Raw genomic sequence first — 17,723 nt, forward strand, 5'->3', positions numbered from 1 at the left:
ACCTTCCTCTTCTGTGCGGATGCACACATATTACCCGAACTCTTACGGAACTTGGTAAGAATGTCTTCCACGAGTAATGAGTTTGTTGGGTAGGGACACTACGAATGTAGTGTGTGGATATATAAGATCAGAATGTGGGTCTCGCGGGAGGCGTGCGCGAGATAGTCCCTGCAGTCGCGCCATAGTATGTGCGCTCGGTGGCTCAGATGGATAGCCGGCACGGCAGCTCAGCGTGTTCGGTCAGAAAGCTGCTCGCCCTCTGTAATTAAAAAAAAAAATTGAGTAAAGGAATCAACGATCAACTTCAGCGGATGTCTTGTGACGTCCGCCTAGACCAAACGCAACGAACAATACCGAAAAAAAAGAAAAAGATGGCTAGAGCGGCTGCCACGCAAGCAGGAGATTCCGGGTTCGAGTCCCGGTTGAGGCACACATTTTCACCTGTCCCCGTTGATATTTATTAACGCCTGTCAGCAGCTGAAGGTATTAATACATACTTCTAATTTCATTTTTTTCAGTCTCTCATTTCACTACTTGAATCCAATGAAGCCTGCCTAGATAGCCTATTCACTGTAACAAAATATTACGTTACATGGACCAACTTAGCCACAGAATGAATATGAGCAATATTAGCCCATCTATCTGGAAAAAACTTGCAAAAGTTCGTCATGTTTGGTGCTGAGTTGTTCTTTCGTTGATTATACGCTTTGCGGAGAAACGTCGCACTGGAAAGACGAAATGGAATTTAATTTAATTTAATAACCAATTAGTAAACACTGCCACGAACATCTTCTACCAATTAGTGGACGGTATGTTGCCTCGTCAGACTGTACAGCCATACAAAACAATGTTCGAAAGATAAAAATTTGGCAAAAAATACGGAAATGATGCGTACTTGGAAGCGAGTAATAAACAACGATGACGAAATGCTTCTTATACTTTGGCTGACGACAGTTGCACTCTGAAAGTATCACACAACTGACCTTATCACAAAATGACTTCTGAATAGTGTAATGGTTATATTTATCTGTGACGATGACTTTCGCGAAAAACTGCTTCTAACCTTGAACACAGAGCTGACTGTGACTCACATCAGGTGGTTGCTTTGTAAGAAAGAACAATTCCCGTCAGCAGTGACAATACGAGATAGAGGAAAAAGCTTGCTTACCGCTTAGCTTAGGAATTTCTGCGTCACCGCCGAAGTTGTCCTCGTGATAACGTTGCTGATTGCAATGCCTTCCTTACTACAAAAGGAACTGGTGTTCCACTGGCCTTAGTTCTATAGGTTCCAGTAGCATCGGTCTCAACCAAATACTGCCGAGATGGCATACTTTTCAACTCTGATCGCAGGTGCCTGTCTGCTGATTTTATGCTCAACTAATGCTACTGCTCAAGAGAGACAGGACGCTGAAACAGAGACAACGACTATGACTGGTGACCAAGATCAGACATCACCATTCGAGGGCAGCATTCCAGGAAGGCCAATAGATTTGGGCGGTCTTCTGCCGGGCTTGCCTATATTTGGAGGCGGCTTTGGACCACTGAGACCTATAGGTGGCGGCATGAGGCCATGGATGCCAATAGGCGCGTCAATGAACGGAGGCAGTGTTCTTCCAGGATGGCCAACAAGCGAAACCACCAGCGGCGCAGATACTGCGGAAGCAGCGACAGCGTCAAGTATGTTTTCACAATAGCAGTTCTCTTCTCATTAAGTAATCTGCCATGGAAATTATTCTTAACAGACACTCTATTTTCGTCTCTCTTCTTCTTTACCGAGTTTACCACATATTCGTGCCCTCGCCGATTCCGCGGAGAACCTCATTCCTTATCTTATTAGTTCACTTAATTTTCAACATTCTTCTGTATCACCAATTCTCGAATGCTGCGATTTCCTTCAGTTTCGGTTTTCCCACAGTCCATGTTTTACTACCATACAATGCTGTACGCCAGACCAATTTTCTTACAAATTTGTCGGGCGGAATGGCCGTGCGGTTCTAGGCGCTACAGTCTGGAACCGAGCGACCGCTACGGTGGCAGGTTCGAATCCTGCCTCGGGCATGGATGTGTGTGATGTCCTTAGGTTAGTTAGCTTCAATTAGTTCTAAGTTGTAGGCGACTGATGACCTCAGAAGTTAAGTCGCATAGTGCTCAGAGCCATTTTTTTCTTAGAAATTTCTTCCTCAAATTAAGGCCTACGTTTCATAGCAGCGGACTGCTCTTGACCAAGAATGCCCTTTTTGCAGTGATAGTCTGCTTTTTATGCCCGCCTTCTGTCATGGGTTATTTTGTTGCCTAGGTGGCAGAATTCCTCTACTTCGTGATCAACCAAATGTTTCTTCGATTTACTCTCAGTCCATTTTCTGTGCTCATTATGCTGTTCATTCCATTCGACAGATCGTCACTCTCACTGAGGATAGCTATGTCGTCAGCAAATCTTATCACTGACATCCTTTCGTCTTGAATATTAATTCCAGTCCTGAACATATCTTTTATTTCCTTTATTGTTTCTTCGGTGTAGAAATTGAATGATAGGGGTAAAGGAGGACATTCTGTCTTATACCCCTTTTAATCCGAACACTTCGTACTTCATCTTCCACTCTTATTATTTCCGCTTGTTTCTTGTATGGATTGCATATAATCCGTCTTTACCTATTTTCCTCGGAATTTCGAACATGTTGTACTATTTTACAGTGTTGAATGCTATTTTCGGCTCGACAAATCCTATAAACGTGTCTTGATTTTTCTCCAATCTTGATCCATTACCGACCGCAACGTCAGAACTGCCTATCTGGTGTCTTTACCTTTTCTAAAGCCCAAATGATGGTCATCCAACAGATTTTCAAATTTATTTTCCATTCTTCTGTATTATCTTGGGTGTTAAGAAACTCCTTCAGCCATATTGAGCTCTTGAGCATTTTGAGTACCTTGTAGGTACGGTAATCACAGCTGAGAAGTTATGTTGGGTATTAATGAAACGCTTCAGCTGTATTTACTTCTTTATTGTTGGATCAGTGCCGGTTTCGTGACACTTATATTAGTCTTGTCAGCAAGATGGATGCTTGGAATGTTGACTGCGCTATAATTCTCGCATTTCTCGCTTCTTGCAGTTTTCGAAATGATGACGTTTTTACGAAAGTCAGATAGTATATCGTCAGTCTCGCGCATTCTACGTACAAACGTGAATAGTCGTTCAGTTGCCACGTCTCTTACTAATTTTAGATATTCCGATTGGATGTTACCTATCGCTTCTGTCTTATTTGATTTTAAGTCTTTCAAAGCTCTGTTAAATACTGATTCTAATACTGGATTCCCTGTCTTTTCCCTATCGACTGCTACTTCTTCATCTATCATGTCGTCAGACATGTCCTCTCCCTCATATAGGACGTCAATGTACTCTTTCCAAGCATCAACTCGCTCCGCTGCATTTAACATAGGAATTCCCATTGCAGTCTTAATGTTACATCCTTTGGTTTTAATTGCACTGAAGGCTGTTTTGATTTCTGTATATACTGAGTCTGTCCTTTCTTTCTACGTAAATCTAAATGCAGGTTGTCGGGGGATGCTAAGTCAAGTAAAAGAAAAATGATTGTTCCAACAATTCGTCCTTTAGCTCGGTCAATTTTCAGATTATGGAAGGACCTCCCCATGTCATGATGACAAATTATTTTTTTCTTTTGCAATCCATTTTTTTTTCATTTAGTCTGTTCGCCAGTCAGTTTCATCCATGACCTCAGAAAACTTTGGCCATAATCTTTATGGCTGTTGTAGCGAACTCCGCGCTACTTTGGATCACGTTACAAGAATTTCATCCAGAACGCTGACTGCTATTTCGTTTTGTCGTTAACTGGTGTGCCCACATTTCATCCATAGTAACAAATTGATGCATATATTTTTTTCCTTTCTTCCCTGAGATTATATTCTACAAATAAGTGCACAACAGTCCCTCATCTTTGGTCTTCAAGTATGTGAAATATCAGTGGAAACTAGCAATAGATATAGTTAATCACAGTTATAACTCGTCGTGACTTTTGGCCCACCCTGTGTAACACAGAAACTCGTTTCTGCATTTGCTTCTGTTCAACGTTAAGAAAGGCGTCATCCATCTTGCAGTAAGTGTTATTTATTTAATGTAGTACTCTTTTTCTTCCTATCTGTATACTATCAACTACGTATGTAAGGTCCGAGAATACTAATTATTAGTATCGCTTACTTAAGATTATAATGCTCAGATAGTATTAGGAACAGACAGTTGGTTAAAAGTGAACAGCAAAGCTGAAACTGGTAGCGAATAACGACGCTATCTTACATTCTGAGTAGAAAATTGGTCGCAAGGATAGGTTAGTCGTCAATGGTGGTGGCTTATTTATGTACTAGAGAACTGGATAATGCCTAGCGAGGATAGCACGGATCAGAATGCGAATTAATCTGTGCTAAGGTAAGAATCAAAAGTCAGTTAAAAATAGGCAATCGGATGCTTTTATAAGTCACCTGCGCCAGGAGCTGTAGCGGGAGAGTGCTTCATAAAAAACTTGCAGAATCTCGTCAGTAAGTTCCCTGATCCCGCTGTTGTAATGGAGGTGGCTTCAGCTTGCCAGGTATAGATTGGGAGTGTCATGCTATCAAAACTGGTGTCAGGGATTAATGTGCATTATTCTGAATATGTTGTTCGTTTCCCAGCAGATAACTTACTTATGAAGGTAGCGTCTGTGGCCTCCTAGCAAAACACACATCTGTTAACGAAGAAGATAGTATGAGCGATCTTTCGGCTGTGTGTAGCATACTATGATAACGGGTATTTCAAGAAATGTTAAGACAGGCAAGAAACTATTTTTTCTTAGCAAGTGTGAAAGGTGAGAAATTGAAGAGTATCTGAGTGATTAACGTGAAATATTCAGCATTGAGGGTGAAGATGTGGAGCACAAATGGAAAAAATTAAAAATCATGTTTCAAGCTTTAGACAAGTATTTTCCGCGCAAGATCTTAAGGGATAAGAAAAACTCACTGTGGCTTAATAGACGTGTCAGAAACTGCTATGTAAACAAAGACAGCTTCATCGCAGATTTAAGAGAAGTCAGTACCTAGTTAGAAACAAAAACTGAACGAAGTGCAAATGAACGTAAGGAGAGCGAAGCCGGCCGAAGTGGCCGAGCGGTTCTAGGCGCTACAGTCTGGAACCGCACGACCGCTGGGGTCGCAGGTTCAAATCCTGCCTCGGGCATGGATGTGTGTGATGTCCTTAGGTTAGTGAGGTTTAAGTAGTTCTAAGTTTTAGTCTCAGAAGTTAAGTCCCATAGCGCTCAGAGCCATTTGAACCATTTTTGGAGAGCGATGAGAGAAGCGTTCCATGAGTCTGGAAGCAAAATTTTGTCAAAGGATCTTACTAAAAACCCTCAGTGGTTTTTGTCTTACGAAAAATCAGTAATCGGTTCGAAATAATCTATTCAGTTACTTGGTGACCATAATGCCAACGAAAAGGGAAATGACAGAAAGACGGAATTGCGTCTTCCGAAATGGTTTGACCGCGGAAAGTAGTAATTCGATCACTCCTTTCAATCGTCGTACAAACTTCAAAATGGCAGATTGGCGATAACTGATCATAGAAAAACGACTACGATCGATTTTTAGTGAAAAGGCATCAGGACTAAATGAGATACCCGGAAGATTTCACTGAGATTATACGAAAGAAGTTGCTCCTCTGCTTCCAGCAGTTTATCGTACGTCGTTGGAGCAAGAAAGGGTACCTAGCCACTGCAAAAACTGCGGGCAATTCCCATTTCTAAGAAGAATCGTAGTTATAGATCTGTTTCGTTGACGTTAATCTGTTGTAGAATTATGGAACATGTTCTGTGCTCACGTATGACGACGTTTTTTGGAAGACGAGGATCTCCTCTGTAAATACCAACATGGATTCCGCAAACAGAGGTCATGCGAAAAAGTTCGCTCTGTTCTTCCACAGCGCTGTAATCGTCGCTACCAGGTTGATGCATTGTCCTCGACTTCAGGAAGGCATTTATCATCCTGCACTGCCGATTAGTGAAGAAAATACGACCTTACCGACTTTTGGACGTGATTTACGACTGGATTCAAGACTTCCTGACTCAACATGTCACTCTTAACGCCCCAAGATCGACAGATGTAATTTCGGGAGCACTACCAGGAAGTGTAATGAGACTGTTACTATTTACGGTGTATTTAAATGATCTAGAAGAATGCTTCGGAAGCTAAGGCTATTCACGGACGATGCGGTTATCTGCAAGAATGCAACAACGCCAGAAGACAGTAAAGATTTGCAGAAGGACCCACTGAGAATTGATTAGCGGGACGGGGACTGGCAGCTGGCCCTAAACTTAAATAAATGTAACATACTGCGCATACATAGGAATAGAAATCGACTACCGTATAGCTATACTATTAATGACAAATTGCAGGAAACAGTAACTATTGTAAGTATTGTAAACTATCTAGGAGTATCTACCCGGATCGGCCTTAAGTTGAATGACCACATAAAACAACTATTAAGAAAGGCAGATGAGAGACGGAGATTCATTGGGAAATCTTAAGGAAATGTAGCTCATCCACGAAAGTAATGGTTTACAAGGTGCTTGTTCGACCGATTCTTGTGTATTGTTTGTCAATCAGGCACCCTTACCAGGTAGGACTGATGGAGAAGTAGAGAAGATCCAACGAAGTCCGGCGCGTTTTGGCAGGGGATCGTCTAGTCCAGGCGAGAGCGTTGCAGATGTGCTCAACAAACTCCATTAGGAGATACTAAAAGAGAGACGTTTTGCATCACGGAGAGGTTTAGCGTTGAAATTTAGAGAGTACTGTCCAAAAAGATTCGGACAGCATATTACTTCCATGGCCATGACTCTAAAGCACTATGGGACTTAACCTCTGAGGTCATCCCTAGACTTAGAACTACTTAAACCTAACTAACCTAAGGACATCACACACGTCCATGTCCGAGGCAGGATTCGAACCTGCGACCGTAGCAGCAGCGCGGTTCCGGACTGAAGCGCCTAGAACCGTTCGGCTACAGAGATTGACGTATTACTTCCACCCACATACTTCTCGCTACATGACTACAAAGAGGAAAATTCGAGACATTACAATACAGAAATTTTTTGTTCCCACGAACCATTTGTGAATGGAACTGGGAAAGGAGGGTCAGTTAGTGGTACCAGAAGTGCCCTTCGACAGCCACAGTCAAGTGGCTTCCAGATTACTGATGTAGATGAACACATGGTCCGCTTTCGTCTGTGGTTGCTGGTTTGGGATGTTCTTTCACATGGATCACCTTCGAAAGAAGTATGACCACTCTTGATTCGAGCTTCCCATATCGTAACTGTTGAAAATGGTGCAGCAGGCTCTTTGGGACCTTGTATTCCGTTGTCAACTTTGGACGAATTCCGAGGGAATGAAGCATCCACTAAAAAATATTTTATGATTGGAGGGTATTTTCCTTTATCAATTTAAATAAAACATACGTAACATAACTGTATCTGCAAAATTATTAAAAAATTCTCAACGTCCAAGTGACGTAAGGCTTTGGTTTGGTTTCTGTACAAAATGTGTAGACATGTACTGTTTTTAGGCTTTTTCGGAAGTAGTGTCTTCTTCTTTAGTGGAAACTCCACAGTACTTCGACGAGCCAGTTCCTACATTTACCACGGCAAACTCCAACTCCACGCCCAAGAAATTATCTAAATTGTTCCAACGTAACACAAGAAAAACTTCATTTTTGTGAATGGTATATCTACGTCTGGCCAAGAAATTTTCTATAATACAGCATAATTACAAGCAACTAATTTAAGATACTTTCAGAATTACTAGATTCAGAAACTTTATCTGTTATAAGGAAACGGTAGTGAACTGTACTTATTTTTCACGAATATCGCGTTATAACTTTTTACGCATTTTTACGAAAGTAAAAAGAATGAACATCGTAATTACAACTTAGTGCTTCGCAATGCATGAAACAACAGATAACAATTTCCTTCATCTATCAACATATACAGTCTGTTGACTTGTAGTCTCTGATTCAGAGTTATACATATTTTAACTCTTACCTTTGTGTGATACATGAGGCGTAACAACATTACGTACATATCGTGACACTTTCTCCGTAACGCAAACCCAGACGGTATTGCTCTAGTATCAGCTTTGCAAATGTGTTGTCCTACTCATCATCATTTCATCCCCATCGACGCGCAAGTCGCCGAAGTGGCTTCAAATCGAAAGACTTGCACCAGGCGAGCGGTCTACCCGACGGGAGGCCCTCGTCACACGCCATTATTATTACCGGTCCACAAGTTGACCAATGTGGCGTCGACTGAAATAAGACTTGCACTCGGTGGCCGAAGTTCCCCGTATGGGGCTTCCCGGCCAACAATGCCAAATGCTCTTTTCATTTTTTCATTACTCCAAAGGTTTCACGACTGACATATAACAACGTTGCGCGCTTCAGTAGAGAGAAATGTATGATTAAACGATTGCAAAATTGTAGCTGGCAGCTACCATATCCATTAAATTCTCGGAGCATGCGTAAAGAATGACTTACAGCGAAACGATTACGTAAAACTAGTCGCAGATAAGGTAGGCGCCTGACAGATTCTTGCAAGAATCCCCAGGAGACGTAGCCCGCCCACAATCCTAGTCGACCAGTACTTGAATATTGCTCGCCAATCTGGAATCAGTGCTAGATAGGATTGATGCAGGAAATAGAGAAGATCCAAAGAAGAGCGGCGTGTTTCATTACAGGCTCATTTTGTAAGTGCGGAAGCGTCAAGGAGATACTTGGCGAACGCCGGCGGTAGACACTGCAAAGGAGGCGTTCTGCATGATTGGATGATTTATTATTAAAAGACAGTAGATTGCTGGAAGAGTCAGCCAACATAATGCGTCTTCCTACATACACCTCGCGAATGATGACTGAAGTAAAATCAGAGAGATTCGAGCTCATACAGAGGCTTTCCAACAATCGTTCTCGTCACGAACCACTCGTGACTGGAACAGTAATGAAGAGAAGTGACGGTGGTGCAAATAGTACGCCCCGCCACACTCCACAATGCGGCTTGATGAACACAGTTGTAAAAGCAGGTTTAGATCCCATTATCAAAAATAGCGAATACCAATTTTCGTCATGCATCGCGATCAGGAACACAGAACAACACAAAGAATTAGTTATAGACCAAATTCTTCGTTTGTCAGACTCCACATAATAAGTCCTACGATTTGCTAGCTAGCTTGGTCAGACATAGATTCCGAAATTGGATACTGGATTTTAAGATGTACCCAGGAGCAGATGTAGAATCTGATCACAATTTAGTAATGATGAAGAGCAGACTGAACTTTAAGAAAATCGTACAGTATAATAGGTGCAGAAGAAAATTGGTTACTGAAGTATTGGACAAGTATGAGACGCAATTGAAGCTCGGTAACGATGTAGATACTGCGGGAAGGAGTTCCAAGCTCGACAGTTCGGTTGAAGAGAAGTGAACATTTCTAATCAGACCAATCACGGGAATTGGAGAACCAAACATAAGTACTAGGTAGGTGACTGAGAAGAAACCTTGGGTAACAGAAGAAATAAAAAATAGATGGACGAAAGATGGAAAACAATACAGGGATAGGAAAATATCATACAGCAGTATAAATCGTTAAGGAATGAAATAAAAAGGAAGCACAGGGAGGCAAAGGCGAAATGGCTGCAGGAAAGATCTGAAGAAATAGTAAAAGAAATGATCATCGGAAGGACTGACTTAGCATGCAGAAAAGTCAAAAAAACCTCATGTGAACTTAAAATCAAGAACGGCACCGCTAAAAGAGAAATGAGAGCTCAACTGTTAAATGCAGAGGAGAGAGCAGATAATTGGAAAGCGTGCAAATAAAACCTGCATGAGGGCAAGGAATCAGAATTTAATAGAGCTTTTGAAGACTTACACTCAAAAAAGGCAGAATGGATAGATAGCAGATGACATTTCTAAAATCATGGGGGTAAGTGACAACCAAACCGCTTCATTCTGGAACCGCGAGACCGCTAAGGTCGCAGGTTCGAATCCTGCCTCGGGTAAGGGTGTGTGTGATGTCCTTAGGCTATTTAGGTTTAAGTAGTTCTAAGTTCTAGGGGACTGATAACCTCAGATGTTATGTCCCATAGTGATCCGAGCCATTTGACAACCAAACGACTATTCATGTTGGTGTATAGAAACTATGGGACTGGCGACGTACCGTCGGACTTCCGTAAAAATATCATCCATACAATTCCGAAGATAGCAATGGCAGGTAAATGCGAGAACTACCGCATAATCAGCTTAACAGCTCATGCATCCAAGCTGCTGACAAGGAGAATATACAGAAGGCTGTAAAACTGAAGATATACCAAATGATTTGGCCTTAGGAAAGGTGAAGGCACCAGAGAAGCTGTTGTGACGATAAGTTCGATAATGGAAGCAGACTGGAGAAAAATAAAGACACGTTCTTAGGATTTGTAGACATGGAAAAATAGCCTTCGACAATGTTAAATAGTGCAAGATGCTCTAAATTCTGACAAAGATTGATGTAAAATACTGGAGAAGACGATAATATACAATGCGTACAAGAAGTAAGAGAGAAAAATAAGACTCCAAAATCAAGAAAGAAGGATAAGAGAGGGACAGTCCTTCACCCCTACTGTTGAATCTATACATCAAAGAACCAATGACGGAAATAAAAGAAAGATTCAAGGTGGGATTGAAATTCAGGGTGAAAGGATTTCAATGATAAGATTCGCTGTTTGCTTTCCTAGCGTCGCCTAAGGTAAAGAAAAATTATAAGACATATTGAATGGAATGAACCGTCTAATGAGTACAGAATATGGACTGAAAGTAAACTGAAGAAAGACGATGGTAATGAGAAGTAGCACAAATGAGAATAGCGAGAAACTTAATATCAAAATTGGTAATCTCGAAGTAGACGAAATTAAGGAATTCTGCTACCATAGAAGCAAAATATCCCATGAACGGACGGAGCAAGGAGGATCTAAAATGCAGACTAGCAAAGAGAAGTGTCTAGTATCAAATGTAGATCTTAATTTGAGAAGGAAATTTCTGAGAATGAGCACTTGCATTACAGCATTATATGGTAGTGAATCTCGGACTGGCAGAAAATACCTGTTTTTCCGCAGAATCGGCGAAGGAAGGAATATGTGAAGATCACTGACAAAAAAAGGGGCAGGATGATGGGACATGGGTTAAAACATCAGGGAATAACCCCAGGACAGATAGTGGCTGTCAGGGATTTTTCTTTGATGGGAAAAATGGAAGAGGGTGCACTCATATGTGTGATGCCAATTGAGGAGCTGTTTAAGTGAGAGCGGCTAGAAAGTCTGGGAAGTTGACTGTGGTTTGCATAGGTGTGTGCTGATCTTATGCCTATCTATACCGCATCCGAATGATGACACTGGCAGACGATGACACGGCAGTCGGTCGGCATTGAAGGGGTCGAAAGGGCCTTGGCTTTTTTAGGTACGCCGAAGGACGGATGAGGCGGGTTTGCAGCAAAACAATTTTGACGTTTAGTCATCATCGTTTGGAAACGTGTCAAAGTGAAGGCTATTAGAGATGTAACTACCTGACATTTTATAGCTTTACCTGACATTTTTCGGCGGAATGATTGAATGAGGCCTTGCAGTATAAACAATATCAGAATAACTGCAAGTGATATGGAACCTGAATCAGGATGTATGACTGGAGATGTGAACTTTGACCATACCGAATTCAGATTTATACATAAAACTTCCTGACAGACTTAAATTGTGCGCCTTTCCGGGACTCGGATCAGGAACATTGCCTTTCACGGGTAATATTCTTACCTTCTGAGCACCCAGGCACGACTGTGTCGGAGTCCGTACTCGCAGCCTTATTTCAGCAATAAGTGTCTCTTACACACCAAATTTTACAGAAGTACTCCTCCATACCTCGTCGGGCTAGCACTCCTGGAAAAGTGGGTGTTGCTTAGAAACGACTTATTCACAGTCTACGGGATTGTTTCCAGAACGAATTCGCTCTACAGAAGTACGAAGGTTGTTAAGTCGTTCAAAACAGTGCCCATTTAGTCCCAGAGTAAAAGTTTCATTCTAGAAACAGTCAGCTAGTCTGTGGCGAAGACATTTCTGCACAGCATCCTTTGTGCCAGGAGTGCTGGTGCCGCAAGGTATGCAGATGAACTCCTGTGAAATTTGGAATGTAGGAGACAGATACTGCGGATGTAAAGCTGCGTGGGTGGGTCTTGAGTCGTTCTCGAGTTAGAGCTCACTGGTACAGCACTCACCCAAGAATGGCAAACGTCCCACCTTCATGTCCCGGTGCAGCATACAACTTTAATTTCTCAGAAAGGTTCAAAATATCGCACAGCCCGCTTCAGAGTGAAAACTTCACTCCATATGAATGTGCCTTTTACGTCATATATCTGCGCTACGGGACTTCCCTGTGTTTCACGATATAATCTTAGTGATCAGGAAGTTACTGCAGAGGGAAATGCATACGTCCTATAGTAAATTTACTTGTCCGTCAACTTGTTCCAGGCTCCCGAACAGGCGAAACTCGACATGCTGGCTCCAGACACAGGGGCAGCTCTCCGACAGCGGCCCGCGGCAGAGCAGCCAAAAGCCGGAAGTCCGTCAGGCGCGCCAGGGGGCGCAGAGGATGAGCCACTGCACTGCATTGGGAGCAACTGGTCGAGCGAAATGGTCTGGAAGATGGCTCAATGTAACCACGTTCACACTTTTGCTTACGATATTTAAATAAAGGATTGCGTATTTCTTTCAGCCATCTAAATTTGTTGAATGCACCCTTTATTGACTTCCAGGAAAATAGAACTTTCGTATTTGACAGATAAATTATACTCCTTTCCGTGTCAGGGGACCTTTTCGCAGTAATCCTTCATCACTTTCCTTCCCCATTTCCTAATGCTCGGTTCGGGGTCGTCGTCTCCAACTCTTCCTTCTTAGATCGCTTAAGAACATTCTTTCTCCAACAGCCCTCTTCGCCTAGGGTTCTTGTATTCTGAATAAAGTGAAATCTTCTTTACCCTCACTGAAGAGCTAAAGAAACGTAACCTGCCTAATATCGTGTAGGGCCCCCGCGCACACGCAGAAGTGCCGTAACACGATGTGGCATGGACTCGACTTACGTCTGAGGTAGTGCTGGAGGGAAGTGACACCATGTATCCTGCAGGGCTGTTCATAAATCCTAAAGAGTACGAGGGGACGGAGATCACTTCTGAACAGCACGTTACAAGGCATCCCATATATGCTCAGTAATGAACTTAGAAGAGTGTTCCTGGAGCCACTCTGTAACAGTTCTGGACGTGTGGGGTGTCACATTGTCCTACTGGAATTGCCCAAGTCTGTCGGAATGCACAATGGACATGAGTGGATGCTTACGTACGTGTCATCGATCAGAGTCGTATCTAGATGTATCAGGGGTCCCATACCACACCAACTGCACACGCCCCACGCCAGTAAAGAGTCTCCAATAGCTTGAACAGTCCCCTGCTGACATGCAACGTCCATGGATTCATGAGGTTGTCTCCATACCCGTACGCGTTCATTCGCTCGTACAATCTGAAACGAGACTCGTCCGACCGGACAACATGTTTTCAGTCATCAAGAGTCTAATGTCGATGTTGACGGGCCCAAGCGAGGCGTAAAGTTTTGTGTCGTGCATTCATCAAGGGTACACGAGCAGGCTTTCGGCTGTTTTGATCATATAGGGAGCAGCATCTGAAATAAACAAAAACATTTTCATCTACAAGAGATTCTGGAAATATTTTCCCAATATCCTCATTCAAAAATCTGGCGATCGCAGACTGATTTACTTTTTCAAGTTCTTTGCAAGCCGCTAAATAAGAAGAATAAGGCTCTTCTTTTAAAGCACTAACAATTAAATTTGCAATGTAACGGCCACAAGTGTCTGTAGTTTCGTCCCAGGTAATGCTGTCCATGAGTTCATTGCGTATTTCTTCCAGAACATTTACGTAAATTGTCGGTATGTAATTTTTACGCAATGTTGATTCATCTGGTATATTTTGATTCAAGCAATATTTGTGAGGGAAGCCTTTGAGGGTAAGGTTTGTAAGTTTGTGAAGAAGAATATTGCTTGCAATGATAGCTGCACATAAATCGACGTTAAACCTATTTTTTTGGTTGCCTTTGGACGCATCCCTGCTATTGCAACTTGCTGTTGTCAGAAGTTGTTGCAGTGGTCTTTTCTTCTGTAGTCCTGCATTATGAAGACTTGTCTTGACATGCTGGTCTATTTGAAACTTTTTTGCACGAAACGTTTTTCTCGCAAACTCGACAATATAAAACAATTCAGTCATATTAAATGTTCCAGGATGGTCAGCTATGCACGAAACGACGTTTCCCTTTTCGAACGGCAAGGCGCACGACACGTAGCACACTGCACGTCGTAAACTCGTTCAACTGTGTACCAGTAAATAGAAGGCTAAACTGAAACAATGGACGTGCGGCTACAAGCTTGCGTAGTTTAACTTAATTGTTGCCGACGGGTTCGGTATGACAGCGGAGGGGATTTACCGGGGGCGCGGGCATCTAAATTATTTCATCTAAATCATCTAAATTCTTAAAATATTGTCAAAATAGAGCGAAAATACGCATCTTCATTAGTTTTAGTTAAAATATGCAATAACCGGTGAAAGGCAGCCAAATATGTAAATGCATATGCAACATGCAAATGCATATAATCTAACCTCTAACCATTACCCTCGAAAGTAGTTTCGATTGCTGGTCCTCCTCCAGTTGGTACCGTCTGAATCAAGCCGTGATCTTCGTACGACACTCGTGGTGAGGAAAGCACAGTGATATCTTCCTCCTGAGCGACAGATTACCGTGCCTGTAAGACTACCAGACATGCGCCAATGATAAACGTTACCAGGATGCTGTTCATTGCTGTCAAGAGTCAGACTCAGTATACGTATCTCTGGAAGACAACTGTGATAGTGAAGACGAAGGAATGGCCACTCGGTTGTATAGGAAGTAAATGTTCCTGTTTAGAGAGGTAGTCATCAAGCTAAAACTGAGAATAATTAGCAGTTTCGTGTTTGTGGAAAGCACACATCTGCCCAGCTGCAACTGTCGTTTATCTACCGCTATTGCAGCCGAGTCTAGCGACTCACCTTCTTTTAATGAGAAAATGTAACCTGTTTGGTAGAACAGCTTGATTACGAACAACGGAAATTGGCACTGTACTAGACAGGTTTAAAAGCAAAATTTTTTTACGAAATTCCACTGTTATAAAACGGGATGAGCGGTATAAAATGATTTGAAATGATATGCAGGATACAAAATGAGGCATGCATTTCAAAACTTTACAACATTTAATTTTACTCTAGGTTAGGTTAATAGGTTCTTCATGTAGGTACTACAATCAGAAGCGTATTTAAATTAACGATCATTTTCCATCAAACTGCATGTGTTAACCAAAACTTGCGATTATAACTCATTTTTGAACAACGTTGTCTTTAATTATTCAAACTGTTGACGTGCACAAGATATGTTTGCACAAAATATTATCAGATCATAATGATTGTATAGTATGGTTTCCTGTAGGAGTGATGGCTGTTAATTCTGGAGCATCCGTGTACACTGGACAAGACTATTAGTTGTACAAATGTCTGTTAGGCTCTGTTGTTTATCTCCATGTCCATATTTAAATGAATTAATATCGAAATCGCCCAACCGCGGTCGATAATCAAAGTCATAAACAGCCTCAGAGAAAAAAAATATTTTCGAAAAATTGTAGGAGCGTTGCAGCTCTTGTCTGTGATTAACCTTGTAAGAAATGTAACGAGGACCGCCATGTTTTCTCTCTCTCCATTTACATATTGTTATTGTTTTATTTTAATCCTTTTGAAACATCGCTGTTTCATCTTCAGCATAAAGCACTAATATTGATGCGGCGTATGATCAGAATAGTATTCCGCTGTCCGCTAATGTCAGTGCCTTTAAACTCTCTGCAAGTAATTAATAGCATAAATATATCTTAAAATCGTAATTCACCACTCTGTCTGGGATTCACATATAAAAAGATCAAAAGGTCACATTTACTCAGGATGTACGAGATCTGCAGTAACAGCACTTGGGAAGCAAGACATGACCGCATCCCCATCAGTAGGCACGAAGATAGCGGGGAATTTGAAACTGGAAGAAAAGACTAGCATCCTGAGTCCACATTACAGAGTACATCAAATGTATTCGCAGCTGCGAATGTGGGAATCATTAGCTGTATAATGGAATGATGAAAATGAAAATTTGTAACTGACCGGGTCTCGAACGTAGATTTCCCGCTTCACGGCGAATGGAATCTTCCATATGTCGTCCTCACTGCGTCACAACCTGTACTTAAGAGCACACATTGTGTAATTCCCGCACAGGGAACAACATTTTTAATTGAAAGTTGCTGCCTCCTATCGGCGGATAAATACGATACTGCAGCACCCGTGTTGATTAGAAGAACGAATAAATCACCAAAAGGAACACGTGTTAATTTCCACATGAGAGGGTAACGTTTTATTTTAATTACGTACGTTTACGTTCCAGGTTACAAACCTTGCTCAGTATGACGACCATCTACATCCACGACAGCCAGAAACGCTGTACAATACCATTCACAATTATTGTTCACAGATCTTTTCGAACGGTGGACTACGGAACGTTCTGCTTTCGTGACACAGCCTGTGCACTGCGTAAAACCGCACAATGCTTCCAGGATTCTCAGCCATGGCAACAGAAACTCATTCAACAGTTTATATCGCAATTTGCCGTCGCGCTCTCTCAGGCGGATTTCTTCGTAACATAGAGCAATGCGCAGATGAGTCACATGTGGACGGAGACAGGCCCAGCGATGCCTCACACAGAGCATCCCAGAGTGTCCATGAGACCTACAACTCCAAAATTTTCTTGGTTTTCGGAAAGATCAATGTGTAGTTTTTGTTTATTTAAAATAGGCGAGGAATAAGGAAACGTAGTTGTAATGATATTTTAACCAATTTCTGTAATAATGCATCACATCACCAACAAGTTTAAACTTGCTACAATTAAGAGCAGTTTTGAGCCACACTGACTCATTTATTTTGCGATGATTCCTGGTCCTCACGATCAACGGCGTTGTAGACGGGAAAAACGATCTCTCCATGTCTCTGTTGTACACCTCACTAATCTGAAAGATCCGATAAGCAATAATTTCTCAACTATTGAGAGAGTCAAGGCCTGCTACAATGGTTACATTAGGACAACGTACTATAGTCCCAGTAACCCAGCCATTACAAATATTGATTGGCATCATTGCTATCAAAAGTAAAATTCTTTATGCATCCACTGAGAGCGATGCAATGTCCCTTCGGAGATGGATACATGTCCGAATGAACACTGAATCGTGCTTCTGAACAATACAAGCACTGCAATACCGTAGAGTAGAGGGTCGTTATAATCAATCTTTCGCTAGATGATGGGCTGACCCCATGAAAAACGAGTGATCGTAGTACAATGAAACTTTGTGGAAACATTTCTAAGGACTTGTGGAAGAGAACTTTCGAATCATGTTCTTCAACACTGGTGCGGAAAGAGGACCTTTCCGTATTCCTTTAAAGAGACGATACTCGCGGAGGGCAACAGTACTGTTACTGTTGTTTTGATAAAGAGAGCTTTACGGGTAAAGCCCTAC

General features: G+C 42.0%; 3 protein-coding genes across 6 annotated transcripts in view; 1 reads left to right on the plus strand and 2 right to left on the minus strand.

Annotated features, from left to right (window-relative positions):
- Window positions 1-17,723, minus strand: part of LOC126473502 (uncharacterized) — a 156,506-nt gene that overhangs the window by 83,094 nt on the left and 55,689 nt on the right. The window lies entirely within an intron of this gene.
- The window catches only part of LOC126473479 (uncharacterized), a 67,653-nt gene that overhangs the window by 33,903 nt on the left and 16,027 nt on the right, over window positions 1-17,723 (minus strand). The gene's annotated exons all lie outside the window — the stretch shown is intronic.
- LOC126473526 (uncharacterized) lies at window positions 1,262-12,805 on the plus strand. The gene is made up of 2 exons (XM_050100633.1): window positions 1,262-1,677; window positions 12,563-12,805. Exons 1-2 carry the CDS (start codon window positions 1,323-1,325, stop codon window positions 12,685-12,687), a joined length of 480 nt encoding a protein of 159 aa, XP_049956590.1. The 5' UTR covers window positions 1,262-1,322; the 3' UTR covers window positions 12,688-12,805.

Source organism: Schistocerca serialis, chromosome 1 (assembly GCF_023864345.2).
Source record: "Schistocerca serialis cubense isolate TAMUIC-IGC-003099 chromosome 1, iqSchSeri2.2, whole genome shotgun sequence".
Classification (NCBI taxonomy): domain Eukaryota; kingdom Metazoa; phylum Arthropoda; class Insecta; order Orthoptera; family Acrididae; genus Schistocerca; species Schistocerca serialis.

Excerpts from the sequence above, each read along its gene's own strand:
- LOC126473526 (XM_050100633.1), top strand. The coding sequence starts at position 1,323 with ATGGCATACTTTTCAACTCTGATCGCAGGTGCCTGTCTGCTGATTTTA. Across the intron at positions 1,678-12,562 it reads GGAAGCAGCGACAGCGTCAA|GCTCCCGAACAGGCGAAACT; the intron begins GTATGTTTTCAC and ends AACTTGTTCCAG.